The 23,945-nt window shown below is 43.7% G+C and overlaps 1 protein-coding gene and 2 long non-coding RNA genes across 3 annotated transcripts; 1 reads left to right on the top strand and 2 right to left on the bottom strand.

Moving 5' to 3' along the window:
- Positions 1-10,307: 10,307 nt before the first annotated feature.
- Positions 10,308-14,948, bottom strand: LOC140623057 (uncharacterized). The gene is made up of 3 exons (XR_012022739.1): positions 14,771-14,948; positions 10,905-11,083; positions 10,308-10,606 (listed from the first exon to the last, which is right to left on the bottom strand). It is a non-coding gene; the product is annotated as an uncharacterized lncRNA (long non-coding RNA).
- Positions 14,949-15,008: 60 nt separating this feature from the next.
- RPS27L (ribosomal protein S27 like) lies at positions 15,009-18,928 on the top strand. Its single transcript, XM_072808978.1, has 4 exons — positions 15,009-15,166; positions 16,033-16,141; positions 17,248-17,358; positions 18,731-18,928. The coding sequence occupies exons 1-4, from the start codon at positions 15,080-15,082 to the stop codon at positions 18,757-18,759; spliced, it is 336 nt and encodes a 111-aa protein (XP_072665079.1). The 5' UTR covers positions 15,009-15,079; the 3' UTR covers positions 18,760-18,928.
- Positions 17,243-23,668, bottom strand: LOC140623058 (uncharacterized). Its single transcript, XR_012022740.1, has 3 exons — positions 22,085-23,668; positions 21,261-21,414; positions 17,243-20,623 (listed from the first exon to the last, which is right to left on the bottom strand). It is a non-coding gene; the product is annotated as an uncharacterized lncRNA (long non-coding RNA).
- Between the last annotated feature and the right edge of the window lie 277 nt (positions 23,669-23,945).

The following is a 23,945-nucleotide window of genomic DNA, read 5'->3' as shown; positions in this document are numbered from 1 at the left end:
ATGCAACAAATTGTAACTTTAATATAGTAAGTGAACATGATGGCTCCTTCCCTTAATCTCCTGTAAGACTTTAAGGTTCTAGGATGGTGTATCATATGTAATTATGTTTATATAACCACTTTCTTATTGTTAGATGATTTTGAGCTCCTTGAAAACTGCAAGAGGACGCCTGGGTACCTCAGTGGTTGAGCATCTATCTGCCTTCGGCCCAGGGTGTGATCCTGGAGTCCCGGGATCAAGTCCTACATCGGGCTTCCTGCATGGAGCCTGCATTTCCCTCTGCCTATGTCTCCATCTCTCTCTCTCTCTCTCTCTGTGTGTCTCTTATGAATAAATAAATAAAATCTTAAAAAAAAAAAACCCACAGAAGGTCTGAATCATTTTTACATCCTCCTTGACAGCAGTGCCTTCTTTATAGGAGACACAAAAATACACTTAATCAAATACATTGAAAGTGGTAAGACCTAATGAATGATGAAAATGCTAGGAAGGCCTAATATTCATTGAGGGGCTCCCCTCTTTTTCTTCCTTTCTCTTAGAGCTTCATTTTCAAATAATTTTTTTAAAGTAAGCACCACGCACTGCATGGAAGCCCAGTGTGGGGCTTGAACTCATGACTCTGAGATCAAGATCTGAGCTGAGATCAAGAGTCAGATGCTTAATGATTGAGCCAGCCAGATATGCTTTAATGTTTTTTTTTATTTTTTATTTTTTTAGAAAAAGAGAGAGAGATTGAGAGGTGAGGAGGGGCAAAGGGAAAAGGAGGTGAATCCCAAATTCTGGGACGGGGCTCCATCTCACAACTCAGATCATGACCTAAGCTACCTATGTACCTCACCCCTCAAATAAAATTTTTTAGGGGGGGGAGGGAGAGGGAAAGGCAAAGGGAAAGGGAGAGAGAATCATAAGCAGGCTCCACACCCAGCATGTGAGACCAACTCGGGCCTCAATCTCATGACCCCGAGACCATGACTTGAACCAAAATCAAGAGTTGGATTCTTAAGCAACTGAGCCACCCAGGCACCCCACTTGCAAATAATTTTTTTAAATTTCTTGTTCAAATCTCTAAGTATGTTATATTGTTTAAGATCAAAATTCTTGAACTTCAGCCAAAACTAGGCTTACATCTTAGTTTTGCAAGTTACCATTCATGAGGTCTTGGGAATGGTACTTAACAACCTCTGTGCCTTAGTTTCCTCATCTGTTAAATGGAAATAATACTATAGAGATGTGGTAGAGATTTACCTTATAGAGATGTGGTAAAGATTAAATGAGATAATCTATGTAAAGTGCTTAGCAGAGTGCCTGACGTGAAATAAGCGTTCAGATGATATCGTTGTCATCACCATGAGAGATTATAGGGTAAGAAGAAATGGTTGCTTGCAGAGCCTTAGAGTACAGCCTTTAGATTTAACTGCCTACCCCATAGTTTCCTCAATGCTGCCTAATAAATATGAAGCAGGAACCTGCTTAGGCTAGAGACTCAAAATTTTCTGCTTCTAGCCCCTGATTGCAGGTTTTATTCTTTAGATACTTGAAGTACGAGTACGAGTAAGATAGTTCTCATTCAGACACAATATAAGGACTGTTTTAAAAGCACCTCGTTCTGATGCCTGGATGGCTCAGCTGATGAGCATCCACCTTTGGCTTGGGATGTGATTCTGGAGGCCTGGGATCGAGTCCCGCATCAGGCTCCTCACAAGGAGTCTACTTCTCCTTCTGTCTATGACTCTGCCTCTCTCTGTGTCTCTCACGAATAAATAAATAAAATCTTAAAAAAAAAAAAAAGCACCTTGTTAGTTGGAAAATATATTGCTAAGCAGTGTGGATCATCGTAAATGGGCTCATTTGGTACTTGGTATGTCTTCAGTTTAAAATGGTATCTCTTGGAGAGCCTGAGTGGCTCATTCAGTTAAGCTGGGGGTGGAGCCTGCCTAAGAGCCTCTCCTTCTCCCTCTCCCTCTCCCTCTCCCTCTTTTTCTCCCTCTGCCCCTCCCCTCTACGCTCTCTCTCTCTCTCTCTCTCTCAAAAAAAAAAAAAAAAAAAATGGAGGGTGCCTGGGTGGCTCAGTTGGTTGGGCATCTGACTCTTGATTTTGGCTTGGATCATAATCTCAGGATCGTGGGACTGAGCCCTGCATCGAGCTCCCAGCTTCAGCATGGAGTCTGCTTGTCCTTCTTCCTCCTGTTCTTCCCTACATTTTCGCTCTCTATCTCTAAAATAAGTAAGTAGTAAGTACATAAATAATATCTCTTTAAAAATGGTATCTTGGAGCACCTGGTTGGCTCAGTGGTTAAGCAACTGCCTTTGGCTCAGGTCGTGATCCCAGGGTCCTGGGATCAAGTCCTGCATTGGGCTCCCCACAGGGAGCCTGCTTCTCCCTCTGCCTATATCTTTGCCTCTCTCTGTGTGTGTCTCTCAATAAATAAATAAAATCTTTTAAAAAATAGAATTTAAAAAATAGTATCTCTCCTCAAACATGGTCCCCAGATTTGATTATTCTACATGAAAAAAAAAATGTTGCATACTTTCATCACCAACTTGCTGAAGTTTGTGGAGAAGGTGTTTTTAGTCAACAAACCATGTCCAGCAAACATGATGCTTCAGGAAGACAGAGCAATAGAGAGGCAGCCTGAGGGGAGGACTTAGACCACCAGCTGCCTAGCCAAAGGCAGTAGTGACAATGGTTTGGAGGGAGTAGGCACCTTATAGGGTCTCTGTCCAATGTATGCCTCCTTCCTCCTTTTCTAAGAGCTTCCCCCACCCTCTTCCACAGGGGTGGGGGGACAGTAGTCACTATCATTCATCCCACGTGCCCACAGACTACTGCTGTACACGCTCCTGACCCAGGCTGAGACAATCCGATTCTCTCACCAGGGCATCTGGAATCGGGACACAGGCCTTCTGGTCAGTCACTGTTGGCCCAGGAACTAGGACAGCATATAATAAGGGGCTGGCATGGCCACTGTCACTACGCGCCCTGAGAAGCAGAAAAACTGAGATGTAGTGAGAGGAGGCTGAAAGAGTGTCAGGGACAAGTAGAGATGAGAAACCAGGTCACACCGGAGAGGAAAAGGGAGGTGGCAAGAGAAGAGGTGTCTCCATTCCCAGGGCCTCTCAGGGCTTTGTTCTGACCCCCCTGAGGCCCAGCTGCCCTTCCTGCCCTGGCCTGTGTCCAGCACACTCTCCATTTTAGCTCAGGCCAGCTTAAGATGTATCTGTTACATGAAACCCAAGGAGTCTTGGCTGAGTGAGTGGGTTGGCAGAGAGAGAGGCCGCGCCCGGGGTTCTGGAAGCGCAGGCCGGGTCTGCCTGAGGATGCCCACCAGGTGATCCCATCGCACCGGCCTGCCACTATCAGACGTGCACATGAGGAAGGTTTGCTGATGATAAAACTGAATGGAACAGATTCACAGTCACCCCTGAAATAGTGTTCTTAGTCACTTCCTGAGATACTTTGTTGCGCAGTAGGGAAGACAGCGGCATTACAGACGGCCTACCCGGCCTACCCGGAACCTTGACTGACCCTGACTATTTCTACGGGAGTATGTGTAACTGCAGCTGTCATGCATGTTGCAGAGATAAAAACCCACCAACAACTGGATAGGCTCTGATCGCTTTAAAATGTTGCCAGTCCCTGTTCTGGGCCACTTGACATTCACCTGCAGCTTTGGCTCTGCCCCAGATTCAGGGCCAAACCCTACCTCTAGCTGAAGGGTTCAAGAAGCCCTGTCTCAGGAGTTCGGGGAACTGTTAGGTTACCCTGTGATTTGTTCTGCTCTCATCAAATGCTCTGGTTCTGGCCTCTGGGCTTTGGCCTCATCCTGGGATTGAGTCAGTTTGACTGTGTCACAGGACCTGACTCCTAGATTCCTCAGGCTTTAACCCCTGCCTCCATAACCCAGCCAGGACCCTGACCCCTTCCAAATCAGCATTCCAGTCTGCATGCATCTATTCTTCCTAGGTAACACAGCTGGAAACAGGCCAAGCAGAGACCCTGCTATCTGCACTTAGTCCTGTGTGACCCACACTGCCACTGTGGGTCACTCACACTGTTATTTCCAACACCCCCCACCAATTCTATCACCCCCTTTCACCACTGCCAATAATCGTATTTGTTTCATTTATGGGACCCCTTCCTTTTCATACCTGAATCTCTCTAAATCGCCATAGCACCTGCTAGTGTTCTGAGGGTTCACAGGGTCCCACAGCTCTGCTCACCTGGAAAGCCTCCTCCCTCTAACTTCAGCTGGGCACCAATCATGATGCCTAGCATGTAGTGGGGTGACAAGGAAACAGTGTGGTGGAAGGAGTATGGGCATCTTGAGCAGACCTAGGTTCAAATCCCTGCTCTTCCACTTACATAAGGTTCTTAATTCCCCTAGAACACAAAACGATTGTTGAAAGGATTATGTGAGATCATGTATCTGGCAAGATTTAACAGTTATTTGATGAAATACATCTGCTTTTCTTTCCTGCACTTATATTTCTAACAGCTTTATTGATATTCACATATATACAACCCACTGGCAAAGGACAAATCAATGGTTTTTAGAATATTCAGTAGACTTAGATTTCTTAAAATACAATTAGAGCATGAGAAATATGAGGTTTAGTAACACTTGAAAAGACAGAGGATGTTAGTCAGCTACAAGGTTATGTAAATCAACAGTGTGATGCCATTGCATTGCCAAAAAAGCATATGTGTAATCGGGCTGGACTGGTACACATGTGATGATCAGAACAAGACAAGTAACAGTTCCCTGTGATTCAGAGCTGGCAATGTGTTCAGTCATTGGGCCTATTTTAAGAGAGATGTGGGAAAATTGGAGCACGTCCAAAGACATGTATAAAGGGTGATGAGAAACAGCAAATACTATGCAGAGATAAAATAAAGTGGAGAAGTGAATTCTAAGAAGAGGTGAAACCCTGTCTGTCCTCAATTAGCCCAGGGCTGTCAACTGGAAAATGAATGACATGGGTTTTCTGTTTCCTTCCTAGGCCAGAAATTCAAGAGGGGTATTTAAAAGCAAGCTGACTTCGATATGATAGAAGGAACAATTAGAGCTGTTGGAAATAGGAATGGATTGTCCCTTTCTAACCTGAAATCCCATATTTAATATATTACTACATTATTAGCAAGTCTGAGAACAAAGGCTTGTAGAGCTCTTATTCTGTGCAATGTGCTGTGCTCAGGTGGATAAAATGACCCAGGATCTCTTTTTTATTCGAGACCAACTGCCCAGTTTGTGGGTTAGTCTAGTAGGCCATTCTTTCTTCCATCTTTAAAAAATATTTATTTATTTAATAGAGAGAGAGAGAGAAAGGGTGCAGAGGAGAGGGGCAGAGGGAGAGAGAAACTCAACCATGATGCAGGGCTCAATCCCACAACCCTGAGATCATGACCTCAGTCAAAACCAAGAGTTGGCCACTCAACCAGGCACTACACAGGCACCCCTCCCATTTTTCCTTCCTACTTTTGACGTAAGAGGAAAGAATGCCCCAAGGTGTCGATCTGGGTATTTTACTAGCAGTTTTGATGACAGTTGGAAATACTCCTAAAATAAGACTTGGACCTTACCTAATCAGGAGGGTTGTGCTTCTCTCTTCCCTATTCTGTGTAAAGTGACTTCATTTTAGTACTTGAAATTGCCCATGGTGCAACATTTGTGGAAATTAGCAAACACTACAGATCAGCAACACAACTCTCCCCTCGCTCCCAATGTCTCACTGCTTTAGAGGCTATGCTACACAAGGACCACTAGGCTGGCACAATTCTACTAGATTTTTGGACTAAGTATCTCTACAAAAAATATATTTAGAGCCAATGGTATTTAACTTTCACCTAAGGACACTTTGGAATTTATTTTTTTAAAATATTTATTTATTTATGATCGACAGAGAGAGAGAGAGAGAGAGAGGCAGAGACACAGGAGGAGGGAGAAGCAGGCTCCATGCCAGCAGCCTGACGTGGGACTCGATCCCGGGACCCCAGGACTGCGCCCTGGGCCAAAGGCAGGCGCCAAACCACTGAGCCACCCAGGGATCCCCGACACTTTGGAATTTAAATGGTTTAATAAAGTTAACAAGTTTCAGATGAATGGAATATTTAGTGGTAAATATTTGGAGATTAGACTCACTCTCATATGTTTTCTCCTTTAGGAAAACTCATAATAACACTGGTCTGTATATTTTGAGTGTATTATGCACAGCTGCTAATGGGTGACCGAGTAACAGACTACAGAGACCTAGCCAGGACGAAGGCCCTCTGGAAATGAGAAGACAAAGCTCTCTGCTGGCCAGTGCTTGTCCTGCGTGACAAGTGGCTCCTTGTGCCACCTATTGGACTTCGAAAGAACAATCTCTTAGTTTTTGATTCAAAGGTAAAACTCCAGCAAGTATTTTCTAAATGGAACAAATTCATGATCTTCCCTCAGTCAGAGCTAGTCTATAAACCTTGCGTTTTACAAGTCACCATGGAAGAAATCACCGTCAACCCAAGATTCCCAGAGCCAACTGATTTCTTTATCATCAACAAGCTCTAGGGATGCCTAGGTGGCTCAATGGTTGAGCATCTGCCTTCGGCTCAGGGTGTGATCCCAGAGTCCTGGGATCAAGGCCCACATCAGGCTCCCTGCATGGAGCCTGCTTCTCCCTCTGCCCGTGACTCTGCCTCCCTCTCTCTGTGTCTCTCATGAATAAATAAATAAAAATATTAAAAAAAAAACAAGCTCTAGGAATTATAGATAGCATTTTTTTAAAAGATTCCACTTATTTATTCATGAGACATACAAACACACACACACACAGAGGCAGAGGGAAAAGCAGGCTCCATGCAGGAAGCCCGAGGTGGGACTTGATCCCGGGACTCCAGGATCATGCATGCCCTGGGCGGAAGGCAGGCGCTAAACCATTGAGCCACCCAGGGATTCCCCTATAGATGGCATTTACTGAGCAAATGCAGTATACTAAGCACTTTACAATCATTACCTCATTATATATTCATATAACCTTATGAAATATACATATTCTTTTCTCTTTTTTTAAGATTTTATTTATTTATTCATGAGAGACAGAGAGAGAGAGAGAGAGAGAGAAGCAGAGACATAGGCAGAGGGAAAAGCAGGCTCCATGCAGGAAACCTGACGCGGGACTCGATCCCGGATCTCCAGGATGGGGCCCTGGGCTGAAGGCAACGCTAAACCGCTGAGCCACATGGGCTGCCCTTCTTCTTCTTCTTCTTCTTCTTCTTCTTCTTCTTCTTCTTCTTTTTTTTAAGACTTTATTTATTTACTCATGAGAGACACAGAGAGGGAGGCAGAGACATTGGCAGAGAGAGAAAAGCAGGTTCCATGCAGGGAGCCCAATGTGGGAATCGATCCAGGGACTCCGGGATCACACCCTGGGCCAAAGGCAGGTGCTCAACCCCTGAGCCACCCAGGCGTCCCCACATACATATTATTATCATTTTACAGTTGGGGAAAACAGCTTAAAAAGGTTAAGTGGCTCTTAGACTTAAAAAGTTTCTGCACCCCAGGTAACAGGGTTTGCATTTCTTACCACTTTGAATCTAGCAGACATTCTACAAATAGTTGAATAAGTTTTTAAATGTGGATAGAGTACCATTCTTCTTAATACTCTGAGCCTGCTGACCCATTAGCCTTTTAATCAGCTTTTAGCTAATGGGAAGACAGAATGATTTTCATTTATTTTGCTTGAACATATTTTCCAAGGAGAAGAGCTTGCTAGAACATCTCATTAACGCTGTAATGACTTAGACTTATTTTTCCAGTTTTAGAAGCAAGTTAACTTGGGCTTAGTCAGAATTCTGCGGTCCTTCAGTCTACACCAAGTTGAGGCAGAGGGAAGACCAAAGGCATGCATCAAGAAGGGCCTACAGGGACGCCTGGGTGGCTCAGTGGTTGAGTGTCTGCCTTTGGCCCAGGGCGTGATCCTGGGGTCCCCGGATCTAGTCCCACATCGGGCTCCCTGCATGGAGCCTGCTTCTCCCTCTGTCTATGTCTCTGCCTCTCTCTCTCTCTCTCTCTCTCTCTCTCTTTCTCTCTCTTAGGAATAAATAAATGAAATCTTTAAAAACAAAACAGAAACAAACCCCAGTTGGTTTTCTTTAAAGAAGGACCTATAAAGTTCTGACAGGAAAAGCAGGGTTCTGGATAAACCAGAGGCAAAATAGTTCTCAAAGAAAGACCATCATGCCGGTTACATTGAGTATGGCACACAGTGGACATACTCCCACGCCTACTATGCTACTTAGGCAAGTGGGGAATGAGAGCACATGTGGATTTTAAGAAGCCTATGGACTTTTAGGGAAGAGAACACATAGACACATGGACATAAGGAACATGAAATTGCAGTACAAGAGCATGAAAAGAAAAAAAACCACCTGAGATAGCAGTGATTATTGACAAAGGATTAATGTAGGCGATAAGTGCTGCAAAAAAGGGAGAAATAACATTTGCATACATTTTTGCTGACCCCAGCATCTTAGTAAAATGTCTTTTCTATGACCTATGGAGAGACACTGAAATTAGAGAGAGCACCTGGCTTCTCAGTAGCTCACTTTCCTCCCTGGAGACTCAGGCTATCAGAGGGTTTGCAGGAAGCAACAGCTGGAGAGACCAGGAGACCTGCCACCTGGATCATCAAGGCAGACAGCTCAGTGCTAGGAGGTCTCACCTGGCTACCCAGTCTGGATGAACTGAAAATGAATGATTTTCTTCCCCTCTGTATTTTTCCCTCTTCCTACCTTTCAGCAGGAGTAGCCTGAGTTCTCCTGGGCTTTGCTTTTGAAAATTTTGAGCCATTCAAAGGAACTGAAAGTAGTAGTTCTCAGCCGTGGCTCCTCATGGAATCCCCTGGGGAGTTTTAGAAAATACTGAGGCCTGTGTGTGCCTGGGTGGGTGCCTGGGTGACTCAGTCAGTTAAGCATCCAACACTTGATTTCAGCTCAGGTCATGATCTCAGGGTCTTGAGTTCAAGCCCCCCATTGGGTTCCATGGAACCTGCTTAATTAAGATTTTCTTTCTCTCTCTCCCTCTGTCCCTCCCCCCATAAGCAAATACTGCCACCTGGGTACTACCCCTAAATGCTCTAAAATTGACCTAGAACGCTCCTCTGGTGATCCTAACATGCAACCTAGTTTGAGTATCATTGACTTAAAGGTTTCTTTGACATAGCAAGAAAGAGTAAGATTTGCTGAAATGGACAAAACATCTTGGAAAAGGAAGGGAAGGGGGGTACTTCCAATCTAGCAAAATATCCTTGATTTGTTACCTGGAGGGGTGGGAATCTGGGTTCTGGCTTCCTTTTGGTCCCACGGGAAGGTAGGAAGACACCAGAGAGAATGCCACGATGGTAAACCTAGGGCAATGTTTCTTATACTGGGATGTGAATGCAAATTGCCAGGGGATCTTGTTAAAATGCAGATTCTGACTCAGGAGGTCTGGGGTTAGGGCTTGAGTCTGCATTTCCAAAAAATTCCTAGGTGGTCGCAATGCTGCCCATGTGGCAAAGATCTTCATGGCTAGGACTCTAGGCTGTGTCCCTTCAGATTCCCATTTCCATCTCAAGTCACAACATGTTAAATGTGAAGGGCTCTACTGTCAGGGACAATGGACATCCTGGTGGTGACCCGATTGGATTGATGGTTGAAGGCCAGATGGACCCCATCTACAAATCTACAAAGCCTTGCAGGCTAAAGAGGCACACATCCTGGCAGGAGATCCCCACGTTAGGGTGCCAGCAGATCATAAATGGCCCACTCAAAAGAGATGGCTGATGATAACTTCATGTAGGTGTTATTTTCCAGGCAGAGACAGGGTTAAAAGAAATCAACAAAAGATAATGAGATATCACCCCTCAGGCAGAAGAACCAAAAGGGGAGGAAGTAGTGACTGGTATCCCGTTAGAGCTGTAGGAAAGGGACACCTGAAACAACTGCTGGCTTTAAAGAAATACAGCCACATGGAAGAAAATGGCCCATCAAGGATAGATGCAGAGGAGTAAATACCCCAATATTTCTCTTCACCCAGTTTGTGATTTCCAACTGATCCATCCCATTGGCCCAACTCAACTAGAAACCAGAGGGCAAGAAAACTCAGCAGATGGAGCCCATCAAAGCCAGCCTCCTAGACACAGAGAAGGGCGAAGGACAGTGAACAGATCAGGTCAGGGACACATGGAGAAAGCCCAGCACCATCTCCAAGGGTGAGGTGCAATGTCCTGCCAGGCCAGCCTGCTTAGTCTGTTCAGGCTGCTATAGTAAAATAGGATAGACTGGGTGGTTATTTTTTTTAAGATTTTATTTATTTATTCATGAGAGACACAGAGAGAGAGAGAGAGACAGAGACACAGGCAAAGGGAAAAGCAGGCTCCATGCAGGGAGCCCGACGTGCGTCTCCAGGATCACGCCCTGAGCCAAAGGCAGACGCTCAACCACTGAGCCACCCAGGCGTCCCAGACTGGGTGGTTTAAATGCACACCTTTACTTCTTACAATTCTGGAGGCTGGCAAGTACAAGATCAATGGTGTGGGCCCGTCTGGAGCCCACTTCGTAGCTCATAGGTGACAGTCTTCTCATGGTGTCCTACATGGTAGAAGGAGTGAGGGTGCTCTCTGGGGCCTCTTTTATAAAAAAATTAATTCTATTCATGAGGGCTCCATCCTGATGACCTAACCATCTCTCAAAGGCCTCACCTCTCAATATCATCACACTGGGGGTTAGGATTCAACAAATGGATTTCAGGGGGACACAAGCATTCAGCCTATAGTACCAGCCCAATAGGGGCTTAGCTTCAGTCAGAAATTAGGGTGGCATGAAAAAGAAAGAACATGGCAACAGAGTTTGCACTGGAGACTCTCACCCCTTATAGATGGGAGCTTACCTGAGAGTGTCAGACATCCTCATGAATGACAGAGGGATTTCCACCCCCCACAGTGAAGCTTTTGGGTCAGTGGTTGTGACTCTGTTGGAGAACTGGCAGAGAAGCAGAGAAGAGGCGGGCTTTCAGCAGTTGCTGGTGGTTTCAGGAATGTTGAGAATAAGCCACACATGCTTTGATTCCTGACAACAGGTGGACCACAGAGGAAGAGAAAAAAAATGCAGCCTCAGTAGAGTTTGCTGATGACACAGATTTCTCTGTTTCTCAGAAAAAAATACTCAGAAAGGCAGGAGTGTGAAAAGTTATCTTTAGGGGCCCACCTCACACCCTGAATTTCTTAAAACAAAGCACAATTAAATTTCCAACCACCTTTCTGGGAAAAGAAGGGCACAAGCCAGAAAGGCATGTCAACCTAGGGGCAAATAGGGATCTGACCTATTTAGAACGGGTCTTGGCTAGCCTGGAATTTAGCACCAGTTAAGTTCCTGGCTTAGCTGAACACCTGTGAGTTTTCCCAGTGTCTGAAGTTGACAAAGGGGGAAGGGAGTGGAGATGGCTGCACACTTTGGAGGTGAAGGAGACTGGTGCTGAACTGGAGATAACAAAGTACTTTCTCAGATGTGGCCAGATGGAAGTTGGGGAGTTCTCAACACTACACAGAACTCCGACTGGCACTTGATGATTCTTTGGGAAGCTGGGTGGGAGCTCCTTCTGCAAGATCGCTGAGAGCAGGCTGCCAAGGCAAAGTGCCTCTGGGTCCTTTATCTGCCAGCAGTGCAAGGACCCAAAGACATTTTGGGAGACACTGAGCTTTGGAGGAGGTGGTGGAGTTACAGAGTCCAGGTCTTCCTGACCTTGAGTATTATTTCCCCTGCCATTACAGTGTCTCCAAAATTGAGGGTTTTGACATCGTCCTGGGCATTAGTAAGAAACTGAAGCAATAACTAGGAGCAATCGTTAGAAAGTGTTCTGAGACTTACTACACATCAAGTGCCAAAATAAATTCCAGGTAAATTAAAAAGTTAAAGAATAAATATCCTAAGAGGAATGCCTGGGTGGCTCAGCTTTTGGGCTTCTGCCTTTGGCCCAGGGTGTGATCCTGGGGTCCTGGGATCGAGTCCCATATCGGGCTCCCTGCGGGGAGCCTGCTCCTCCCTCTGCCTCTCTCTCTCTGTGTCTCTGATGAATAAATAAATAAAATACCTTTAAAAAAAAAGAATAAATATCATAACAAAAGAATGAGAAGAAAGTTAAGCTGATCCTAAGGTGGCAAAGGCCTTTCAAAACATAGGAGTAAAAAAACCTCAGGTTTGAAATATATGTATACAAAATTTTAAAATTGTTTAGTTTTTAAATCACCAAAAAAAATTAATAGGATACAGTTAATAGGAAATCAGTTGGAAAAAATATTTGCAGTGTATGATTACTGGTTAATGTCCTTAATATAAAAGAATACATTAGAGAGGAAGCCTGACTGGCTTTTTCAATAAAGCATGTGACTCCTGATCTCAGGGTCGTGAGTTCAAGCCCCACATTCAGCATGGAGCCTTCTTTAAAAAAAAGATACATAAGGAAGAAATGGATGATCATCTCAACAGAAATATGCTAGTTGCCAATAAGCATATGAAAAATATTAATTAAAATAACAGTGAAATATGGTAATATACTATACAGTTCTTCAGAATTGACTGGCATAGGCAAAAACATAATATCCAGTATTGTCAAGGGTACAAAGAAAGGGTCATTCTCAGACATTTACAATTGAAATGTAAAATGGTTTGACTTTTCTGGAGGGCAATTTGGCAGTTTATATTATAAGCCCTAAAATATGCATAACTTTGGTCTCAGGAATTTCTCCTCTAGGAAGTTATCCTTTTTTTTTAAAGATTATTTATTTATTTGAGAGAGAGTGCACAGGAGGGGGGGGGGGAGCAGGGGAAGTGTGGCAGAGGGAGAGGTAGAAGCAGGAAGCCTGATGGGCTTGATCCCAGCACTCTGGGATCATGACCTGAGCCAAAGGCAGATGCTTAAAAGACTGAGACATCCAGGCGCCCCCTCTAGGAGTTTATCTTAAGGAAATAATGAAGGATGTGCACAAAGACTTATCCACAAAAATATCTACTATAGTGTTATTTTTAAAATGACAAATCCTGGGGAGAGGGTATTAAATGGTTAGATTTGACAGAGTTGGGAGTGACTAAATGGGTCTTCATCACTGTATTCATTTCCTACTGTACCAAATTACCATAAAGGTAGTGGCTTGAAACATCATAAATTTCTTATCTCACAGTTCTATAGCTCAAAGACAGACCCGGGTCTCAATGGGTTACAACTGAGGGGCTGGCAAGACCGTGTTCCTCCAGGAGACTCCAGGTCAGAGTCCATTTCTAGCTTCTAGAGGCTGCGCACACACCTTGGCTCTGGTCCCCTTCTTCCATCTCCACATCCAGCAACATAGCCTCTTTCAGACCTTTCTTTGGTCACTGCATCTCTCTCTTTTTCTGTCCTCCTCTTCCACTTTTAAGGACACTTTGATCACTTTGGGCCTACCCAGTTAATACTCTTAGCTAATTAGCAACCTTAATTCCAATTGCCATGTAACTACAGGTCCTGGGGATTAGGGCACTTAAGTCTTGGGGGGATGTCATTATACTGCCTACACTACTGTGTTAGTCCATGTGCTTCTCTTTATTAAATATTTTGTAGGGTAGCCCAGGTGGCTCAGCGGTTTAGCACCGCCTTTGGCCCTTTGGCCCAGGGCATGATCCTGGAGACCCGAGAATTGAGTCCCCCACGGGCTCCCTGCGTGGAGCCTGCTTCTCCCTCTGCCTGTCTCTGCCTCTCTGTGTGTGTGTGTCTCTCATGAACAAATAAATTAAATCTTTAAAAAAAAACTTTTTGTAATCTTTAAAATATTAAATATTTAAAAACCCAAAACAAATGTCCACTTTAGTGTACGGGATGAAAGGAGGGTACGTCTTCATAGGATGAATGCTATGTGCACATTAAAAGTCTTAATGTAGGGAAATACGTCTTAACGTGGACCGATGTTCATTATACGGTCAGTGAGGGGAAATAAGTCTACAAAAGAATATGCACCAGATGGCACCAATTATGTGAAACCCAAGCCCCCAACAAACCTCTATGCCAGGAAGTGAAAAAAAAAAAGTTTGGAAGGTCATAGGTCAAATTGTCAATATTTCTCTCTGGATAGTAATTTTAGCTTTCTTCAGTTTTCCTGCAGTTCTCCAAATATGCGACATAAAAGGTGATCGGGCATGTCATCTAGGACATTTTTCTGGACAAGCGTTTCCCTGGTTTCCTAGTTTTGGGTTTTTTTTGTTTGCTTTTGTTTTGTTTTGTTTTTTTTTGTTGTTGTTGTTGTTTCCTAGCTTTCGATCACACTCGCGCACACTCGTCCCTCAAATTCATTTTCACCAAAAAATACGTCCAGTCCGGCTCTCGGCGATGCTGGTTCCCCGGCCCGGGCCGTCTGCGCTGGGGAAGAATCCCGAGGCGGGAAGGACCGGGCGGTGGGCTACGCCTCGGCAGCCAATCGGTGCTGCTGCTGCTTCTTTTTTAAAAGATTTTTAAATTTATTTATCCATGAGAGACACAGAGAGACACAGAGGGGCAGGGGCGCGGGCAGAGGGAGACGCGGGCCGGCGCAGGAGCCCGGCCGGGCCTCGATCCCGGGTCTCGGGGGTCACGCCCCGGGCGAAGCCGCCGCTGAGCCTCCGCGCCCCCGGGCTGCCCCGATCGGTGCTGCTGAAAAACTTTTTCGGGGCGAAGCAAACGCAAGGCACGGCGCTCCCCCCAGGAACTTAGCCGGGACCTCGGAAGCTGGATCACAAATACGCGAAACTTGCCCAATTCCGCTGACCCGGGCTAACAGCGGTGATCAGTGCTACCGTGTCCACGCGCGCGGGCGGCGGCAGGGCTGGGGCCCGGGGACCCGGGGACTTCCAGGCGGCTTCCCGGCCGGGCCACACAGGGCAGGAGCCCCCGGCCCGCGCGCAGCGGCCCCGCAAGCTCGCGCCCGCCCGGCCTCCGCCCCCCGCCCCCCGCCCCGCGGGAGCCGCCGAGGACGCCGCCGAGGCCGAGCGCACCACCGAGACGAGCGCCTAGAGCGGCCGCCCGCCCGCCGCTCCGCCCGGCCGCCTCTATCCCGGAAGTTGATGCGGCTCGCCCGCTCGCGTGCGGCTGGCTGGGGTGTCGCCGTCGGGATCGGGACTGGCTGCGATTGCGAAAGGGTCGACATGCCTGTGAGTTGTTTACTTGCTGGCTTCCCGTTCGTTTCGGGCTTGTCTGTCGTGGGGGCCCGGGGCGCCGGCTAGCCCGACCCCGTCGGCGGGCCCCTCCGCGCGTGGCGGACTTGTCGGGACTTGCCCGGGCCCTGTGGGCGTGGGGCGGGGCCGGGGCCGGGGCCTGCGCTCGGGGCCGGAGTCCGCGGCCGGGAGGGCGCAGCTCCTGGGGCCCCCGGGTGGGCGGACCCCCGCCGTCCCGGGTTTGGGAGGGCTCGGGCGAGACTCGTCTTTGGGGTCCTGTCGCCCTTCTTGGGCTGCCTGGCTCGAGCCCCCCTCCCGGGGAGCCATTTCCGCTGGTCTCTTTTTAAAAACTGTCTTGCAGTTGCCCGGGCGTGTTTACTCTCTCGGGGGCCGTGACGCCGCGGCCGCTCCCGGCTCCTGTCGGGTCGGGCGCTGGACGCCCCGGGCACGGCGCCAGGGCTCAGCCGGGCCTCGCCGCCCTCGGCCCTCCGCCCTCCGCCCTCCGCCCCGCCTCCGCGGCTTGTGCCCGGAGCGGCTGCGGGGCCGGGCACGGCCTTCCCCAGCCCCACGGAGACTCGCGCTCAGTTGAGTGAAGAAGAGCGGGATCCCCGGTACCCTGATCGCGGGCTTCCCGATCGCCCAGAGTTCCTTTACCCGCCGGGGCTCGGAGAACACAGGCATTATAAAAAGTATTGATTAAAGTTACTTCGCGACCTAATAAATAACATCTGACGTGTTGCCTCTGCTGAGTAGGATTTGTTCTTCCTTGTTTGGTGTGTATATGTCACATGTGGTTAAATGTGGATTCCTTCTAGCAATAATAATAATAATAATAATAATAATAATAATGCTTTGTTATTCAGCTGGCTAGAGATTTGCTACATCCGTCCTTGGAAGAGGAAAAGAAAAAGCATAAAAAGAAACGGCTAGTTCAAAGCCCAAATTCCTATTTTATGGATGTAAAATGTCCAGGTAAAAATGTCTAATCTTAATTCCTTTCCCAAGGAAAATTTCTTTTTCTTTTCTTTTCTATTTTTTTTTTTAAGATTTTATTTATTTATTTATGAGAGAGACAAAGAGAGAGGCAGAGACATAGGCAGAGACAGAGAAGCAGGCTCTGTGCAGGGAGCCCGATGTCGGACTCGATCCTGGGTCTCCAGGATCACACCCTGGGCCGAAGGCAGGCGCCAAACCGCTGAGCCACCCGGGCGTCCCAAGGAATATTTCTTTTGTTTTTCTTTTTTCTTTCTTTCTTTTTTTTTTTTTTTTTTTTTTTAAGATTTTCATTTGTTAGAGACAGAGAGAGAGGCAGAGACACAGGCAGAGGGACTCATCCCGGTCTCCAGGATCACGCCCTGGGCTGAAGGCGGTGCTAAACCGCTGAGCCACCTGGGCTGCCCCCAAGGAAAATTTCTAAAGCGATCGCTAGTGTGGTGTGTACATTTAGATAACGGTAGGACCTTTTGTTGAGTAGAAGTAGAATCACAGAATTGGAAACGTCAAAAGGGACATTTTCCTAATAAACTATTCAAACCATTGGAGAAACACTCGGGGGAGGGGTGGTGAAGATGACACTCCAAAGGGGATACCCCATTTGACTTACTCTTGAAGTGGTCAGGCGGTTCAGATGATGAGGTTTCTTTCTCATGATGCAGTGAGAAGCATGTCGATTCTTTAGTGTTCAGCAGTGCTGCCGGGTGTTTGGTGGCCGTTAGTCATAACTAGCTGGCTGCTGAGCACTTGAAATGTGGCCAAAGTGGAAAATACTCTTTATGTGGAAAATATACACTGGAATTTTAAGATACAGCGCACAGACATTAAAAACCATACCAATTACCTGTTGAAATGGTAATAATATTTTGGAAATGCTAAGTTCAAGAAAATACATTATTTATTCCACCTGTTGGCTTTTGTAAACTTTTTTAATGTGACTCCTAGAAAAGTTTAAGTTAAATGTGTGACTTACTGTTGCACAGCACCTAAGTTCTTAATCTTTTACAAGGTCTTTACTAGAAATATGGTGAAAAATATTCTTTGTTTTCTTCCACTTTTCACTTTTAATGGTGCCCTTTTTCTAGGTTGCTACAAGATCACCACGGTTTTCAGCCATGCCCAGACGGTGGTTCTTTGTGTAGGCTGTTCAACCGTGTTGTGCCAGCCGACGGGAGGAAAGGCCAGACTCACAGAGGGTATGTCTTTTGGCCTTTTCTCACCCAGTCATGAGGTTTTATGGTTATAAATGTCTAACTTTACTAAAAACTAGTTTAAAAGAAATCTTAAATTATTACCAAAATATTTTTTATCCTCATTGCTTACTCTTTCAGTAACGAGTGCCCTGCTCAAATAGAGAAGTTTATACTTTTGGCTTTGCCAGGAACTCATTTAAGTAATTATTGTTTTTCTTAGTGTGGAACACCTAATTCTGTTGTAGTCAGTCATATAGTTTGCTTAACTTGGAATATTAAACTTAGGTCAGGATGGAGCAAAAGAATATATACAATAGGACATAATGGATTTTTAAAACCATGGAATTTAAAAAATTATCTTCTAAATGTTTTGTTTCACATGTATTTGACACATTTGACTGAAGATAGTTTTTATCATTACTAGCTAAGCAACAGATAACCAAGGTATAAATTAAAATGCCAGATGTTTGATTTCTCTGAGCACCTACTTAATGGTTACGTAAAAATCTCATTTTATTATAATTATTTTTTTAAAGATTTTAAGTAATTTCTACACCCAACATGAGCTCAGACTTAAAACCCTCGAGATCAAGAATTGCAGGCTCTACCAACTGAGCCAGCCAGGTGCCCCTAAAAATCCCATTTCAATTCCTCTTTCACTTTTGTCCAGTAAGAAAAAAAATAGTAATTACATATATTGTTTTCCATAGTAGTACTTACAGATTTATAATCATAATGATATTTGAAATTTGGTTGTGATATTTTGGGGAGTTGTGAATTCCATATTCTCCCCAGAAGAGTTATAAGTAGATTGGCAATGAATCCAAGATCTATTTTGTGTGACCTGGTGAGATCTAAGTATGAAGTTGGCATATAATATTTAAGTACAGTATTGCTCTCAAAAGTATACTTGTAAGATTTTTTAAACCTTTATATCATGTCATGATCTTGGAGTTTTGTGCCAACGGATGATTAATAGGGTATTAGAGTTTTCCTGGCAGACTTGAAGAGAATTCTAATCAAAATTAGTTTCTTAGGAAAGTAATTCAGAATAATTCCTAAAAATTAAGATTGCATTTTCTGACAGCTTGCATTAAAGTTGTAACTATTGAAATTAGGCTCATAGTCTTATATAGACCAATATAGCATTTGGGAAACAAGAATAACAGTTATAGTCACATCAGAATAAATTCAAGTATACAAGATTTATTATAGTAAATTTCTGGCATAAAAGAATAAATAACCTATATTGTGAATATTAATCTAATATCCCTAAAACTTAGTATTTTTACTTAAAAAGTACTTTTTGTCATTAAAACTATAGCAGAGGGTAGAGTACATGTGTGTTTAACATGTTCCTGTGGTTCCTTTGCAGGCTGTTCATTTAGAAGAAAGCAACACTAATGATCTGCACAACCTCTCGAATTTGTGTTACATCGCAGAAAGCCTTATCAGTTCAGTAATTCCAGTTAATCTACCAAGATAATGTAATTATGTTTAATTTTGTAAGGTTTACAACAGTGATCTCCTATTTTGGTGTCAGTTTTTCAATAAAGTTTTGATTATGGGCAAATCCCCCTTTTCCTTTTTTTTTTTAAGTGTGTGAATATGCTATATGTGTATATATGCTGTGTGTGAATTTGGTATAAACATTTTTAAAAAGTGTATTCTGATTAGTTCGTCTCATTTCAAGAGTAGAAACTGTAAATATTTGATTATCAGTCCTTTTCCAATTTGCGATGAGTGGGCTAAATAATTAAAACATGGAAAGAAGTCCATTATGTGTTAATTCTAAATGTAGTCTTGCCATTGTAACTATGGAAACACATGTGTAGAAGTACATATTTAATGCAATAACAATCAGTATAATTACACAGTAATTACAATTAATGCCTTGGATTTATGTGGCCCTAATGTACTGCATAATTTAGCAGAGTAACTGCAGCTGGGGTCTGAGTTATAGGAAGCACCTTTTGAGATAGGAATTTTTAGAGGAGGCATCAGGAGTAGCGTGATTTACCCCAGGATGTCCTGATGAGAATGATAGATGACATGGAATTCTCTGGTCCAGACATGAGCACTCCTGAATACAGACGTGTGTTGAGTGGCTCTGGTGTCTCATTTTTGTAATTTATGAAGTGACCCTGGGGAGCTAGGAGGTGGAATGTATCTCCTTCTAGGCATATTGGACTGGGAAGGTAACTGCTTGTATTTAACTTGTTACCTTTAAAGCAGACACTTAAGTATTTCCTATCGAGGTGTTTCTATATTCACCCCCAATCTCGGAAGCTGATCCTATGAGAGGAATGTTGCACAAGAACTGAAGAACTGGAAAGTTTGGAGTGTAATATATAGAGAAATAACCCAAAGTTTCCCAAACTTTCTTGGTTTATGGTGGCTGGAGTCTTTTTTCAGAGTCCTTTTGCTAGGAGAAATACCTAACAGTTAACATTGATTAAGTAGTTAGGTTCTAATACATGTAAATGAAAAAAGGGACACCGGGGTGGCTTGGCTTGGTCAATTAAGCGTCCAACTCGATTTCAGTTCAGGGCATAATCTTAGGTGGTGAAATCAAGCCCCATGTTGGAGGTTGGAGACGGTACAGAGCCTGCTTAAGATTCTCTCACCCGCCCCTTCTGCTCCTCCCCAACCCCATCCTTCTCTCTAAAAAAAAAAAAAAAATTTATTGCATTCTTAGATGACCACAGAGTTACTAATGGAATGGGTGTCGCTTTTGGGCACTGCAGTTTCTCAACATTGGGATCAGATTGGACACTGCCATCCTCATTTCTTCCACATTCATTTTTGCATAGTACTTGCTCTTTATCACAGCAATGGCCCAAAACCCAACTTCACAAAGATATGACATCATCAAGAGGAATCTGCCATATAATATAACTGAACTAACTGGAACTAGAAGTAGGCATGGTATCCAAAAGATAACCAAGTATCAATGTTTTTCCTATAGTGCCCCAACTCCCCTCAGCTTGCCCTCCCCAAGGAGAGCCAGTGGGGATTGACAGGCTGTTGATATTGATGGAAGGGAGCAAAACCTATAATAACTACCGTAGAGGGCAGATCCCTGAAAATTTCCTTGGAAATAGTACCGAAAGATTTACCCAGGGCAGCCCTGGTGGCAAAGCGGTTTAGCGCCGCCTGCAGCCCAGGGCGTGATCCTGGAGACCCTGGATCGAGTCCCACGTCGGGCTCTCTGCGTGGAGCCTGCTTCTCCCTCCGCCTGTGTCTCTGCCTCTCTCTCTCTGTGTCTCTATGAATAAATAAATAAAATCTTTAAAAAAAGAAAAAAAGATTTACCTGGAACATCATATCTGAAAATTAAGTTATGGAGATACCTGGCCCTGGGAGATGAATGGTGTGTTGAGGTTTACTTCATTATTAATCTAAATGGTATTACTGGGCTTGAAAAATAATAGTACACTAGGACTTTTACAAACTTTAAAATCTGCCATGTCTTTGCTATTTACTGAATGTTTTTCTTAAATACTATTATTTATATTGGCTTCATTTTTTTAATGTAAACATTTCTTATCTGTTTTCGCTTTTTGGCTACTATGAATAATGCTACTATGAATATGTGTGTACAAGTTTTTGTATAGACATTTTAAATTCTCTTGGGTAATATACCTAGGAGTAGAATTGCTAGGTCATGGTAATTCTATGTCTAGCTTTTTGAGGAAATGCCTATTTTCCAAAAAGACTGCACCATCTTATATTCCGAATAGTAATATGCAAGGGTTATAATTTCTCCACATCTTCACCAACATATGTTTTTATCAGGCTTTTTGATCATAGCCATTTTAGTATGTATGAAAAGCTATCTCACTTTGGTTTTGATTTGCATTTCCCTGATCATTAATTATGTTGACCATCTTTTATGTGCTTACCGGCTATTCATATCTTCTTTGGAGAAATGTCTATTCAGATCCTTTGACCGTTTTAAATTGGGTTGGGGTTTATTGTTGAGTTGTAAGAATTCTTACATATTCTAGACATAACACACGATTTTCTTCCATTCTGAGGGTTGTCTTCATCTTTGTCCTTAGAAAAACAAACATCTTTAATTTTAATGAAGTCTAATTTATCTATTTTTTTGTAGTTGTTTCTTGTGCTTTTGGTGTCATATTTAAGAAGTCATTATGTAATTCAAGGCTATGGAGATTCATGCCTATTTTCTTCTAAGAACTTACAGTTTTAGTTCTTACATTTAGGTTTGATCCATCTTGAATTAAATTAATTTTTGCATATGGTGTGAGGCAGGAGTTCAACTTTATCCTCTAATTTTTTTTAATGGTTGCATACCATCCTATTATCCTGTTGATGAGCACTTTTTCTATTTTTTTCCACTATACTCAACTGCCATAAATATATTTAAATATGTCCTTAATTGCTTTTATTGCTGTGGGTTAGATTTCCAGGATTAAGATTGCTGGTTGGAAAGATAAAATGTATTTTTTAATTTTAATGGGTAATACCAATTGCTTTCCACCAGCAATATAAGAACACATTCTCCTCCTTCTACATCTCTTCCATTAGAAATATGGCTAAAAATAATTGGAATATAATTTCCTCTTGCTGCTGTAACAGATTAGCATGAATTTAGTGGCTTAAAACAGCATAAACTTAAAGGATCATCTATCTCTCCAAAAACAAAACAAAAAATACACACAAAAACCAAAGAAACAAGGAAAACATAAATTTACTGTCTTACCGTTTTGGAGGTCAGAAGTCCAAAATGGCTAAAATCAAGGTCTCAGTGGGGCCATGTTCCTTCTGGGCACTTTAAGGGGAGATCTATTTCCTAGTCTTTTCCAGCTTCTAGAGGCTGCCTGTATTTCTTGGTCTGTGACCTCACATCCTCCTACCTCTACTTATGTCATTATATCTCCTGTCTCACTTTCTACCTTTCTTTAAAAAAAAAAATTACTTATTTTAGAGAGAGAGAGTGCTTGTGAGCAGAAGGAGGGACAGAGGGAGAGGAAGAGAAATCCTAAAGCAAACACCCCACTGAACACAGAACCTGATCTGGGGCTCAATCCCAGGACCCTGAGATCATCTTCTGAGCTGAAATCAAGAGTTGGATGCTCAACCAACTGAGCCACCCAGGCATCCCTACCTTCCTCATAAAGATACTCGTGGAGATACCTGGGTGGCTCAGCAGTTTAGTGCCTGATTAAGTCCCACATCGGGCTCCCTGCATGGAGCGGAGCCTGCTTCTCCCTCTGCCTGTGTCTCTGCCTCTCTCTCTCTCTCTCACTGCCTCTCATGAATAAATAAATAAAATATTTTAAAAAATAAAATTAAAAATACTATTGGGACGCCTGGGTGGCTCAGCGGTTGAGCGCCTGCCTTTGGCCGGCATGATCCTGGAGACCTGGGATCCAGTCCCAGGTCAGGCTCCCTGCGTGGAGCCTGCTTCTCTCTCTGCCTATGTCTCTGCCTCTCTCTGTGTCTCTCATGAATAAATAAATAAAATCTTAAAAAAAAATACCACTAACAAAGTGCTTAACGTGTGTTAGGCATTGTGCTAAGCACTTTGTATATTATCTCATTTTATCTTCAAAACACCCCATTAAGTAGAAATTATTCTTCCTTTACCTGAGGTCACACAACCATTAGCCATTGGAAATCCTTTCAAGCCTTTATATATCTGGCTCTGAAGCCTATTCTAACCATTATCTTGCCTTCTCATTAAAAAGGCAAAGTTAGTGCCTTAGTGCGTAAATATGTATATATATTTACATTTATTACATTTACATTTACAAATATATATATATTTGGACTTTAGTATAAATATGGCTGCACATAAAGAGAAATATACTTTTTACTAATATACAAATTAATATAAAGACAAGACAGATGGCACAGTAGAGTCATGTTTTTACAAACTACCTTCTAAATACAGAGCCTGATATATAAAATGGGAAATGGGAATATGAAAAAAACATTCAAGACATTCATGGACTGGAGAACACTAACACAAAACACTGAGCAGGGCTGAAGCTAATGTCTGGTGGATTCTGAGTCCAAAAGGCAGTGTGACAGCTTAAATTTCTGTTCCTGTAGAATAATCAAACCTAAAACTCCTTCCATAAGAAAAAAAATTTAGGGATCTGTGGGTGGCTCAAGGGTTTAGCGCCTGCCTTCCGCCCAGGGCACAATCCTGGAGTCCTGGGATTGAGTCCCACGTTGGGCTCCCTGCATGGAGCCTGCTTCTCCCTCTGCCTGTATCTCTGCCTCTCTCTCTCTGGGTCTCTCATGAATAAATAAAATCTTTGGGAAAAAAAGAAAGAAAACAATTTAAAGGTAGGCTTTTAACTAAATCTGACAGGACTATTCTCCCTATTTTTTCCTTTTTTTAAAAAAAATATTTTTAAAATTTATTTATGAGACACACACACACACACACACACACACACACACAGAGGCAGAGACACAAGCAGAGGGAGAAGCAGGCTCCCTGAGTGGGACTCGATCCCAGGACCCCAGGATCATGACTTGATCCAAAGACAGATACTCAACCACTGAGCCACCTAGGCATCCCTGTCCTGGATTTTTTAGGTGAGCCCAAT

This window comes from Canis lupus, chromosome 32, assembly GCF_048164855.1.
Source record: "Canis lupus baileyi chromosome 32, mCanLup2.hap1, whole genome shotgun sequence".
Taxonomy (NCBI): domain Eukaryota; kingdom Metazoa; phylum Chordata; class Mammalia; order Carnivora; family Canidae; genus Canis; species Canis lupus.
Note: the sequence above shows the minus strand (reverse complement) of the source record. Positions and strands in the feature narration are given on the sequence as shown.

Coding starts and splice junctions, on each gene's coding strand:
- RPS27L (XM_072808978.1), top strand. CDS start 15,080: ATGCGGCTCGCCCGCTCGCGTGCGGCTGGCTGGGGTGTCGCCGTCGGG. Junction 15,167..16,032: donor GCGAAAGGGTCGACATGCCT/GTGAGTTGTTTA, acceptor TTTGTTATTCAG/CTGGCTAGAGATTTGCTACA. Junction 16,142..17,247: donor TATGGATGTAAAATGTCCAG/GTAAAAATGTCT, acceptor CCCTTTTTCTAG/GTTGCTACAAGATCACCACG.